General features: G+C 39.9%; 1 protein-coding gene across 1 annotated transcript; it reads left to right on the top strand.

Moving 5' to 3' along the window:
- The first annotated feature begins 11,823 nt into the window (after positions 1 to 11,823).
- Positions 11,824 to 12,174, top strand: LOC101641146 (midkine-like). The gene has a single exon (XM_045286593.1). The coding sequence runs from the start codon at positions 11,824 to 11,826 to the stop codon at positions 12,172 to 12,174; it is 351 nt and encodes a 116-aa protein (XP_045142528.1).
- The last annotated feature ends 612 nt before the right edge of the window (positions 12,175 to 12,786 follow it).

Here is a 12,786-nt window from a genome sequence, read left to right as displayed (position 1 = left end):
TTACATGTTAATATATTTACATATATAAATGCCTATATTTATACCACTATCAAAGTCTTTTAAGCCTTATTTCTTGATGCATTTTTAATTTGGTCACTTCACAAGATTTCAAATTGTTTGCATAAAGCAAAACTTTATTACTATTCTTTGTTCAAATATACATAGTTTTAATTTACAATAAGATGTCTATCAAATCTATCCCTTTCCCATATCAACTTTACTTCCCCTTGAGTTCAGACATTCATTGTCTCTCCCAAGATTATTGAATTGACATTTAACATTATCATCATAGGACTGTAATGCTTGTTTTCTATATCTATATTATTCATTATTCTGGGAATAATTATGGACTGAATTTCAGCTTATTTTTTCCGTTCCATCTTACTTCCTCTCATTTGAACCACTCTTCCTGTACCCATGCGTTCACATGTATATCAGAAAATATTATCTTACGCAGTCTTTTTAACAATGGATGGAGGCTGGTGGAGGTTATCTTGGTTTTTAAATTAATAACTTGAGGCTCAGAGAGGTTAATAAAATGGTGTAAAGTCACAAAAGTAAAGACATAATTTCAAGACATGCTTCTCTGAGTCCAAAGCCCACATCCCTCTTTGTACCAGGGCAGAAGGCTGGACCCAATATTTCTTTTGCCCTTTAAAAAAATTTTTTTAATGGACATGGATTTTGCCATTTCCCTCTTTATGTTTGTATAATTTAGCACAGCAAACTAAAGGAAATTGATAACTGCCATAATATTTACTCTTGAAGTAATGATAATCTGATATGCCTGCCTTTAAAAATAATGCCATTTCCAGGGCTGAGTTCTAATTCTCACATATAATCTTCCAAAATGAGTTAAGTCAGACCTAGAACTTGCAGAGACTTTGATATTTTAGAAGTTACTTGCTTAGGTGTTGAGCTTGGTAATCAATTTGGGGATGATTGGTCCAGTGGGAGGATTAGAAAACAAAGCCCGACATCGTGAGCCAAGCCAACATTGTGTCAATGTTGACTCATGATGAGACCGTAAATCCTTATGGGAACAGATAGCTTCATCTTTCTCGCACAGAACACCTGATGGGGTCTGAACATCCAACTTTGTGGTGAGCAGCTTAATGCCTAACTCAGTTTGCCACAGTGGGGTTTTCCTTTATCTGCCACTTTGTACCTAATGTCCATTTAACTAACACTTCTCAAAGCCATGAAGTTCATTCCCATTTTGGGTGGTTGTACTGGTTCCTGTCTTTGCCTCGGATGTTCATCTCTCTCTTTGCCTTGCAACTCCTATTCTCCTTTGAGTCTAGGCCTACATATCCCTTGCTTAGAGTGATCCTTATGAGACTCTCTAGAATCGAATAAGAATTTCTGTCAAGTTCTTGCTAAAACAATTCTTTGTATTTCACATCCATACACTAATTACAAATTATTTTTATAAGCATTCAAAAGATGCTTCTTTTGCATATTAGTCTATAGGCTGTTTGAGGACCAGGGCTGTGTCCCTTCCATCCACTATTCATTTCCAGTACAGATCTCAGTACTCTGTGCATGATAGAAAATTAATGAATATTGAAAGATAAGTAAATGAATGGATGGAAGCTCTCACCACCTCCTGCCGCTCCCCTAGAAGGGAATATGAAGGGAGACAAAGAAGAAGAGACTTTCTATCTCACACAGAGGACATAATGTTTCCATAAGGAAAGGGAGATTTGATTTTCTGCACTGTTGTATTCAGAATTTTTGTCATTTTCATTCTCACTTTATTTGAAAAAAAAATGAGACTAATTTTTTTGAAGCTATGGGAAAATTCGTATTTATTTGGAAATACAAAATAATAAAGCTACTTCATTACAGAATTTGGTATTCCAGTTTTCCATGAAAACTGTGACCATGAATATTATCCTAATACTTACCTTTGAACTCTCGTGTAGAAGTGAAGCTAGATATCCTGCCTTTCCCCAATCACACCTGATACTACAGAGTAAAAAGCTCATTCTTTTACAAGTACTTCACAAACTTGGAAGGTCCGTAGGTGCTTCAAGAAGCTTGAGGAAATTTGTCATTCTTTTTTAATTCCATTTTTCCACAAACGTGTTGAGGCTTCCATATGTCAAGCCTACATGTGAAGGACTTAATAGTATTTTGCCAGAACAATTAAATAGATGTCTCCGTACTATAATTCTATGGCTGTTAGTAAATAGCTATGACAGGTGATAATCATTTTAGGCATTCAAAGGCGAGGGGAGCACCACTCCCTGTTGCTGAGTTGGTTAGTGAAGATGGTGACAAGGAAGCATGATCTCATTCCAGTGGCTTTGGGTGGTGATGAGAGCAGATGCGTTCAACTACGTGGAGTTACAAAAGTGCTTTTCCACTGTTTACCAGTTTATTTTTTATTAGCTTGGAGTGAAATCATGAAGATGATCGGTATCTCACAGTGAAGACCTTCTGGCCCTGTTCATTATGGAATGCTCTAAATGTTTGGGAAGGCAGTAATCCTAGGAAGCCTCTATTTGTCTTTCTTCCTCTTTTCTTTCACCCCCCCCCCCTTTCTCTCTCCATGGACACAATTACAAGAAGTGCTGGCAGCTGTCATGGAGTCCTCTTTGACTCACACCAACTCCATGTGTGTCAACTGCGCTCCACAGGGACTTAGTGGCTGATTTCTTTTCTACAGTAGATCACCAGGCCTTTCTTCTGCAGACCTCTGGGTGGCCCCCCACCATACACCTTTTGGTGAATAGCAGAGTGTTCTACTCGTTTACAGCATAAGGGAGAATGAGACCCATCTGGTGTGATTGGGGAAAGGCAGGATATCTAGTTTCACTGAAGTATACACAAATGTGTGTGTGTGTGTGTGTGTGCGCGCGCGCGCGCGCATGTGCTCTGTGTGATTTTCAGAGACTGAGAAGGTGGTGGTGGGGTGATGGGAATCAAAATTTCCAAGACAAGCTGACACCAGATTGCGGAGGATCTTGACTGTCATGCTAAGAAGATTAGATATTATTCAGTAGACAATTGGGAGTCGTTGCTTTTTTAGTTGCGGGGTGAGGAGCTCTAAAACATCTGTGTGATTTAAAATCCAGAGCGATAAGAGCTGTGTTTGAGGAAGATCTATTTTACTCTTGCTTAAATGACATATACCAATACTTTTGAACTGCTAGCTCACACTTCATGCAGGTTTTCAATCCATGCTATTTCATTTTCCTCTGCTTCTTCCAGGTCCCTAGGCCTCAGTTCACACCATTAAGCAGGTAGCATTCACTCCATCCTAGTTCCCATTCAACGGGCCCTGGCACTTTGCTTAGCTAACACAATCTGCCTGCAAAGTACTCCCTTCAGGGAGGAGAGGTTCTTATTGCCAAGATTATTGCTGACTTTCCTCTAGAGCAAAACCCACTCCGCTTGAGCACCGTCCTTTTTGTAAGCATGAGCCTGATGCAGAGCTGGAGTGAATGAGGCTGATCTCTCCGAGCAAGGCTGGCTGGACCCTTTGGGAGGAGCATATATCTGTTCCTCATTTTGCTTTCTGCTAAGACCCATCGGCTTTCCTCCCCAAAGCTTGGGCAGCTGTAGTTTGCAGAAGGGTTTCAAGTTGGCTCTTGGACCTTGGCATTTGGAAACCGCTAACCTGCTTTGTTTGAAAAATGCATTTAAATAAATTAATGAGACCACTGCTCTGAACGGATCCATGCAGGCTGCTTACAGAGAAATTTTGAAAGGGCATTATTATCGCTGACAAAGGCAGCAGCATCTTAGCAATATGATATCCAGGAACATAATGACAGAGTTTTACCTATAGCGAAACCATTAAAGGTCGCCTACCGGAAGGACAGCTGAAATAGAATTTGTTTTCAAATTATAAGATTAAGGAACACTCCTTGAAGAAAGTATTATTATACAGTGTCAAAGAAAGAACGAGATTAAAATGGTTGGAAGATGCAATTGCAGCTGAGATAAATCCTACTTTCTCCACACCCTGCAGTCTCTCCGGCTCAGTGGACTGGGTGGGTTGGAGAAATTAGCAAGTGCTTCTCCCTCCATACAGATCTTTCTCCCACTGAGAGTTCTTCTCCCCTCCGGTCTTGCAGAAACAGACTTGCCTAACAGGAAAACGGTGAGGGATGGAGGGTGTCTTCATTAATGGTGCCCACTTGAGAGGCCAACATTAAAAATTCTTTCAAATGAAGGGTGCAATTTTGAGTTTCCAAGTCATCAGGCAGGTTTATGACTTGTCCATTTACAAAGAAGCTGACGGAACGCTTCACACAGCCATTTCCCTTCACACTGGCTCATCTCACACACAGCATTTGTTCCCTTGCAGGGACTCCTCTGAGACTGTCTCAGGAGGACATGGAAAACCTGGCCTTGCCATCTCTGGGGTGCCATTACATGGGCTCTTATTTGTCAACATGGATGAACAGGACTCCTTATAATCATCAAGCTAATCAAAATAAAAATAAGTTTCGTTCCTCTTGCCAATTCAAAACCTGTGTCATGCATACATTCTTCATCAACGTAGGGTAACTAGAGAAGAGAGCGCCACCCGTGCTTTTTGCATTTGTCAAGATCTTTGAATACACTCCTAGAAAGCACAACTGTTCTTTATGCCTGCCTTTTTGGAGTGCACACAACTTGTTTCAAACCAAACCAGAGTGACAGGCGCCACGGAGGCTGCACAATTGTACCACTTGCAGTTGATCATAATGTACAATCCTGAGCACCCAGGAAAAGGGGGCTTCTAAATATGGCGCTGAGGGTTTTTGTTTTGTTTTGTTTGGGGTTCATCTATTTACAAACTGTTTGTCAAATTCTTTCTTGTTCTAAATGTCTACTCTGAAGAGAAATATGTCTTTAATACAGAGTGATCATGCTTGCCCCTTACTATAAATGACAGGTTTCCTAACTAACCCCATGCCCTTCCTAAATGTTATTACTTCCATGAAGAATATCTCCATCCCCTCCTGCCTCAATGCTTTGCAGTGAGTGGGACATTTGGGAAAATTGTCATACATTTGGGTCAAAGTCAAGCTGTCTGGTAGCACAAGCTGGGGTGCAGCCTTGCCTCAGGGGTGGCTAGTCCTGCATTTTCTTCCACTATCCTGCCTGGAAAGACAACAGTGTTGGTGATAAATCAACATCACGGGGTTGTTCCCAATGCAGACACTGCAGCAAATGTTTCCAGAGTGAGCTTTCCATCAGGCCTGCCAGAAAGGAATTAATGCTGTGTGTTCTCCCTGGAAATTCGGAGCGTCCACTGGGGGAAGCCTTTCTATAACAGGGCTTTCTTGTCTTCCTTCAACTTTCTCTTTCTTTTCCTCTCCCTCGGTCTCTAAATTATTTTCTCCTCACTCACAAAAAAGAACTTAATCAGCGTAAGTGAGTAATCCAATGCCAGGGACAAAGCGACCCTGTAGTTTGAGGTGGTCTGGTCTCCATCCTGGTCCCATTAGCATCCCTGTTGGGTTCCAACTGCAACCAAAGGGGGACATGGATCTCCAGCAGCCTGGCTAGAAAACACTTCCTGCTTCACGGTGATTTTAGGGAATAGAATTGTGCTATCTACTTCACTTTTCTCAGGACGGAGGTGGAATATTAAGCTTGATATTTTATGCTGCAAAAGCTTAAAGATAATTAATAGGGCAAATAATCAGAGAAATGTTGGTTACAATGCAAATTTTTAATGACCAAAATTTTAATTTGAGAATGTGGAATTGATGTAATTGTGTGCCATGAGTTGGTTTTAACTTCGAGTGAACCTAGATTTAACAGAATGAAACACTACCTGGTTCTGTGCCATAATTCACATTTATTGCCATGTTTGAGGCCATTTTTGTAGCCATCTTATTAAAAGTCTTAGACTTTTTTTCAGTGACCCTCTTACCGAGAATAATGTGCTTCTCTGGGGACTGATCCCTCCTGAAACCTATCCAAAATCTATGAGAATAAAGTCTCCTCACTCTCGATTCCAAGAAACATTCGTTCATTTTTCTGGAAATTCATGGTATATTCACTACTGTCACCAGCACTGCAATTCAAATAACACCATTCTTTCTTTATTATTCCGTATACATTATCCATCTTTGACATGCCTGTGAGGTCATGGACAATACTGTGGATTGGGTCAGGTGAACCTTAGTCCTCAAAGTGACGTTTTCATTATTAACACTCCAGAAGAGCTTGTATAGCAGATTTGCCTCGTGCCAGATAGCATTTGATGGCCTAGGCATTGAGTGTAGATCTTAGTAAAATGAACTTCTTGACAAATGTTTCCTTTATCACTATGCTGTCTGCTGGTTTAATTGTGAGAATTTTTGTTTGCTTTTATTTGATGTGAAATCCATACTGAAGGCTGTAGGCTTTTGTACTTCATTAGTGTTTACAGTCCTTCATTATCAGTAAGCAAGGTTGTCATCTACAACTTGCTAATGAGTCTTCTCTAATCCTGATGCCGCAGTCAGTCCAACTTCTCGGATCATTTATTCAGCATTCAGAGTGAATAAATATGGTGTAAAGATACAATATGGATGCATACTTTTCCTGATTTTAAACCATGCTGAATCCCTTTATCCTTATTAGATTATATACAGATTCCACAGGAGCATAATTAAATGTTCTGAAGTTCCTATGCTTTGAAATATGATCCATAATTTGCTATTTTCTACACAGTGAGTGATTTTGTATTGTTAGCAAAGCAGAAGTAGAGGTCTTTTTGGTATTCTCTGTTTCCGCCCAGGATCCATCTGACATCAGCAATGATATCATACCTCATTCCCCATCCTCTTAGAATCCAACTTGAATTCTTGATGACAGACTACTACAAACATTTTTGACTCTCTTCAGCAAAACTACGTGCGTGAAATTAATGACAACTTTGCTAACTTCTACATCATTTTAAATGATCTTTCTTTAGAATGGGCACAAATATGGATCTCTTCCAGTCACTTGACCAGGTAGCTTTCAAGACGATTGGCATAGGTGAGTGTCTGAGTACTTTAAGGGTTACTTCTATTTATGGAACCATTTCAAGAGGTATTTAATTAATTCCTGAAGCCTGTTTGGTTTTTGGTTTTTGTTTTATTGCTGGTCTTCAGTGCAGTTAGGACTTTATTCTTCAATATCATGGATTCTTCCCCATCTACTGCCATCCGAGATGATTAAACATCTATCACTTCTCCTTGGGGCAGTGACTCTGTGTATCCCTTCTATCCTCTGATGATTTCTGCATTGATCAATATTTTAGCCATAGGCTCCTTTAATATTACAACTCAAGGCTTGGATTTTTCTTTTGATTTTCAGTTTAACAAATTCTGAGCACGTTTTAACCTTTTGACTTTCTAATTTCAGGTATTTGCACATTTAAAAAAAATTAATTTTGGTCAACTTGAGTCGTCTTTGATAGCTTCTGTTCTTCTATTTTACATTCTAATTTCTTCCAATCACTTTAACTACTCTACTTTCAAGAGTAAGTTTTCAAAACTTTTCCTACACGTTTTTTCTCACCTACTTTTATAATAACCATTTGCTTTCTTCATGTATGATGTTCTTGATTTTATATCACAACTCATCTGGTCTTCAGTCATTAGTGTTCAGTGTATCAAATTTGTTCTTGTGATGAACTTTAATTTCAGGTGGAATATACTCAATATCTTATTTTTTGCTCTCATGGTTTGTCTTAAACTTTTTCAGCTTCCACTTACACTTGCTTATGAGAAACTGATGGTATATTTCACAGTAAACCTCTGATCTTGTTCTGGATGGTAATATCATGTTTCTCCATGATTTCTTTTCAGAGATGTAATTGATTTGATTTCTGTATTTTCTGTCTGGTGGTGTCTGTATGTATAGTTTTCATTAATGTGGTGCTAAAATGTATTTGCAGTGAATATATTGTTAGTCTTGCATAATCCTGTCATATAATCTCTGGCAATGTTTTCATCTCCAAGGATAAATTATCCAATATGGATTCTTCTTTGTTTCTACATTTCACCTTTCAATCACCAGTAATGATCAATGCGCTTTGATGTCATGTTTGATCAGTTTCAGATTGCTGCATTTGGCAAACATCTTTCATCTCTTTATCTTTAGAAGTAATGATGGTGTGTATAATAGTTGCAGTAGCTTGTATATAATGTATGACTACTATCTTATGATTGACAGCACTGTCCTTTAAGATAGACCTTGAATTTCCTTTCTGACAATGAATGTCATGCCATTTCTCTTCAATGTATCATTCTGGATTAGTAGACTACACATTTGTTTAATTCAACATGGAAAACGTTACTCTACTTCAGTTCACTAATGCCTTCCATATCAAATTTCTCTCTATTCATTTTGTTCAAATTTGACGACTTCCAATTTTCTTAGATTCATACTTTACACATTATCATTGGATGTTTACAACTGCTTCTCCTTATTTTGAATCTTGCCACTTCAGCAAATGAAGATCCCGTGAGCATTCTTCTAGCCACACCTTTAAGACTGACTGTAATTTAAGGAGGCAGCTCCCAGTAGTATTTTGAGTGTCTTTTAAATTGAGCACGAAGTCCTATTGACACAATAGTCTAAGTGTTCAACTTTGAGTGAAAAGTTGCAATTTTAAACCCACCAGCCCCTCCATGAAATAAACATGAAGTTGTCTACCACTGTAAACATTTATAATCTTGAAAATCCCATGGAACAGTTCTACTTGGTCCTAAAGAGTCACTATGAGTTAGAAAAAACTGGAAAGCAATAGGCATAACTTGAGGAACTCATATTCCAGCACTTTATCAGACAATGTTACTGCTATTAATAAGTTTTTCACTGGACAGTTTTATTTTTAGAAGTAGATTTCCAGGCCTCTCTTCATAGTCTATCTTGGTTTGGAAGTTCTGCTGAAACCTGTCCACTCTGGGTGTCCCCAGTGGTATTTGAAATAGAAGTGACAAAGCTTCCTGATCACAGAACAATGCAAACCACTTAAATAAGAGGAGGTACCCAAAATAAACCAGAAATGTTTTCTCCAACACCATGTATTTAAATTCTTTTTACGAAACAACCTTATCACCTTCGAAGTCATCTCCATTACACTTAATACATTTATCAAATCTGCGATTCCATTCTTAGAAACATGTTTTAAACTCATCTGTCTGGTTGGCTGAAAGTTCCCCCTTTTTTATAGCCTCTTCTCTGTCATCAAATTGTTGTCCTTTCATGGCCTTCATCATTATTAGCAACAAAAAGAAGTCTCATGGAGCGAGGTCAAGTGAGTCAGGTGCATGGGCAAAGAGAGACATGCTGTTTATTGCCAAAACTTGCAGCACTGAGAGGACTACCTAGTGGCAAACCCAGCTCCCTATCTGCCGCAAATCAGGCCTTTTTTGTCCCACACTGTTAAGCAATCTTTTCAGAACTTCTAGAGCAGCGGTTCTCAACCTGTGCATGGCGACCACTTTGGAGGTCAAACGACCCTTTCACAGGGGTCGCCTGATTCATAATAGTAGCAAAATTATAGTTATGAAGTAGCAATGAAAATATTTTTGGGGGTGGGCGGGGGCTGGCGGTCACCACAACATGAGGAACTGTATTAAAGCGTCGCGGCATTAGGAAGGTTGAGAATCACTGCTCTAGAGAGAAAGCTTGATTAACAATCTGACCTGGTGGAACAAACTCCAAATGCGCTATCCCCCTCCCATAAAAAATCAAATGAGCATCATCTTGATCTTTGATTTCACTTGATGAGCTTTTTTTGGGTGAGGTGATGATGGCATCTTCGAGTGGTTGGATTGATGTTTGCTGTCAGTGTCGATAGAATAGCGCTATACCTCATCTCCAGTAACAACATTGGAAAAAAGTCTGGGGCTCTTTGGGTCTGTTCTTTAGTATGTTTCCAGTTGACTCTCTTTATCCTTGTCATTCAGAGCACGAGGCACACGTTTCACAATGACCCTTCTCATTCCCAAATCTTCCATTAAAATTTGCTGAAATGAGCTCCAATATAGTCCATCTCTTCAATGGTCTGTCATCAGTCTTTGAAGACATGTGTATACATTTTCTTGAAATTTTCATCCATTTGGGAAGTTGACGGATATCTAGAATGAGGTTGGTCATTAATCGACATTTCACCTTTTTTGAAACAAGAAAACCACATATACAGTTGAGTTTTCCCAAAGCACTATCCTTGCAAGCTGTGTTCAACATCACAACAGTTTCTACAGCATTTTTCCCAAGCAGGAAATAAAATTTCACAGCCACATGCTGTTCTCTTAAATCCACCATCGTAAAAATACGAAGTTCAAGTGAAACTGCCTTTATGAAAAATTCACCGTGACCAGAAAGAACCTTTCCAGGTGACCCACTGGGTGCATTAACTCAGAGTGAGTTGCTTGATGCTCACCTAGTGGGGAAAAGGCTGCCAAAAATTGCATATTCTGTTTTCTCTCCAAGTGGTGCTTTGAATCTACCCATATCAGGTAGTGTCTAACTATACCAAGCAGAATCTTTTATCTGATTTTTTTTGGCCTCATATGTGTGAAGTTGCTGTAGTATGGAAGAAATTAAGATGTATATGCTCCTGGGTCCTTAATCTGTGAACTTCTGTTGGGAGTAAGAAGAGCTTCTGTTCTGTAGGAAATCAGGAAACAGACGGGGTCTAAGTTATAGAGCTATGTATGTTCACTTGGTTATAGGTTGATGAGCTAATACATGTTACCTAAAACCAGTTACTGAATGGTATTTTGATGAGTTATAACAATACTAGAAATAAATACTATGGACTTTAGATTTGTAGTGTTTAGATTTGATGTCAACTTTCACTTGGATAAACGTAGAGGAGTAGAGTCCAACCTATCAATCAGGTAACAGCCTGATGATCCCTCCTTACCGGTATGCCCTTTTTATAAGAGACTATGGAAATCTCTCTATATAGAAAGGTATCTTGCCCTTTACCTTCCTGCTTGCGTGGCTTCTGTGTCTACCTCCAGGGGTCACTCCATGTGGGCTTCCCACACTGGGGACTGTGATTGCCCTGACATCTCCTCCTCAGCCATGGATCTACGCCACTCTGCACCCACTGCCTGTCATCTGCGGTTCCTGATTCACCTTTCTGCTTCATTGGCCTGCAGCCACATGAGTCTAAAGGCCAATGAAGCCTCAAACCCACAGACTTGAATTTGACTAGGGTGTCTTCTTACTATAAAATTACTTCTTGATATAAAGTTCTTTCTTACACATTTATGATCGTCCCTAGTTTTGTTTCTTTAGACATGTCAGCCTAACATAGACATTGATATGCTAAAGATAAACGCTAAATGTAAGAGTAAGTTCTAAGTGAGTAAAATACAGAGAATAGCACTGCAGTCAATAGACTCTAAAAAATGAGATAAAAACCACATTTGATTAATTTGACAGAAGAAAAAATGCTTAAAATGTAGAAAACAATATTAACTTTGACAAAAATATAATTAAAGACAGAAAACATAACTAGTGATAAAGAGGAACATTTCATAATTAAAAGGTAAAACCAGAGAGAAGAAACAAACTGCTGACAGTTATATGTACTTATCAACATGGCTCTAAATTATGTAAGATGACATAAATTTAGAACAGATTTAGATGACTACTAAAACAGAATTTGGAGGATATACTTTTTTTTAATCTAACACAGAGAACATTCATTAAAATTTACTTGCTTGGTAAATTTTCACTAAATCCACAATGCTTAAAAACAAAAATGCAGTGTCCCCAGCAGGACTGGCTGGAGTGGGAGGGAGCTAAGCATCTCAGGCAGCGAATGAGATGTAGCGCAGAGCCTTCCTCCTCTTTGCCCTCCGGGGGCTCACTTCCATGGTGGCCCCAAAGAAAGACAAGGTGAACAAGGGTGGCCCCAGGCAGCAGTGTGCTAAGTGGGCCTGGGGGACCTCCACCCCCAGAAGCAAGGACTGCTGCGTGAGTTTCCACAAGGGCACCTGCGGGACCCAGACCCTGCACATCCAGTGCAGAGTTCCCTGCAACTGGAAGAAGGAGTTCGGAGCCCACTGCAAGCACAAGTTTGAGAGATGGGGCGGGGCCTGTGATGGGGACTCAGGCGCCCTGAAGAAGGCGCTGTATAACGCCCAGTGCCAGGATACTATCCTCGTGATGAAGCCTTGCACCCCTCTCCAAGACCAAAGCCAAGAATGGAATGGAAAGGACTAGAGCTAGGCCTGGCCTCTGCCTCCTGAGAAGATATAACCCTTCATTCCACTCGTTAGCTTTATCAATCACCCCTACCCCCGAAACACCCACACAGTGGAGAGTGACTAGGGTTTCTGGAAAGCTCCTCCCAAATGGATTTCACTTATACAAGCGCCTCCCCAAACTTTGTACTTCACTACCATGGCGCCACCCCCCAAAATGAAATAAGGAAAATCAAACAACAGCCTTTTTCATTGCTGTACAAAATCTCTTAAACGTGTTAAAAAGCAAAGATGTCACAACTTTGATGATTAAGCATGCCCGAACGAAGGCATGGCCTTTTCAATCACCTCATACACACGTCAAAGCGGAACAGTGAACAAGGAAGACCAAAGAGGAACAGGTGCTTTTGAATGATGATGCAGGTAGAGAGGATTGTGTACAGGATGACAGTAAGAAACCCAGCCGGATCCGTCATCCTGAGTGCTCCTGAGAATCAAGGCTGGCGAAGCGTCTGATGTGTTTTGTTCATGTTATCAGGAGGAGTCCTATCCTGGAGAATCACATCATGCTGGGTAAAATAGAGGATGAGCAACCAAGAATAACCTTCTCAACAAGATGGACTGGTGCAAT

The sequence above is a fragment of the Echinops telfairi genome, unplaced genomic scaffold, assembly GCF_000313985.2.
Source record: "Echinops telfairi isolate 266 unplaced genomic scaffold, ASM31398v2 ScPeMD7_9;HRSCAF=40, whole genome shotgun sequence".
In the NCBI taxonomy this organism is placed as follows: Eukaryota; Metazoa; Chordata; class Mammalia; order Afrosoricida; family Tenrecidae; genus Echinops; species Echinops telfairi.
The sequence above is the reverse complement of the archived record's forward strand: the minus strand, read 5'-3'. Positions and strand labels throughout refer to the sequence as shown.

Coding starts and splice junctions, on each gene's coding strand:
- LOC101641146 (XM_045286593.1), top strand. CDS start 11,824: ATGGTGGCCCCAAAGAAAGACAAGGTGAACAAGGGTGGCCCCAGGCAG.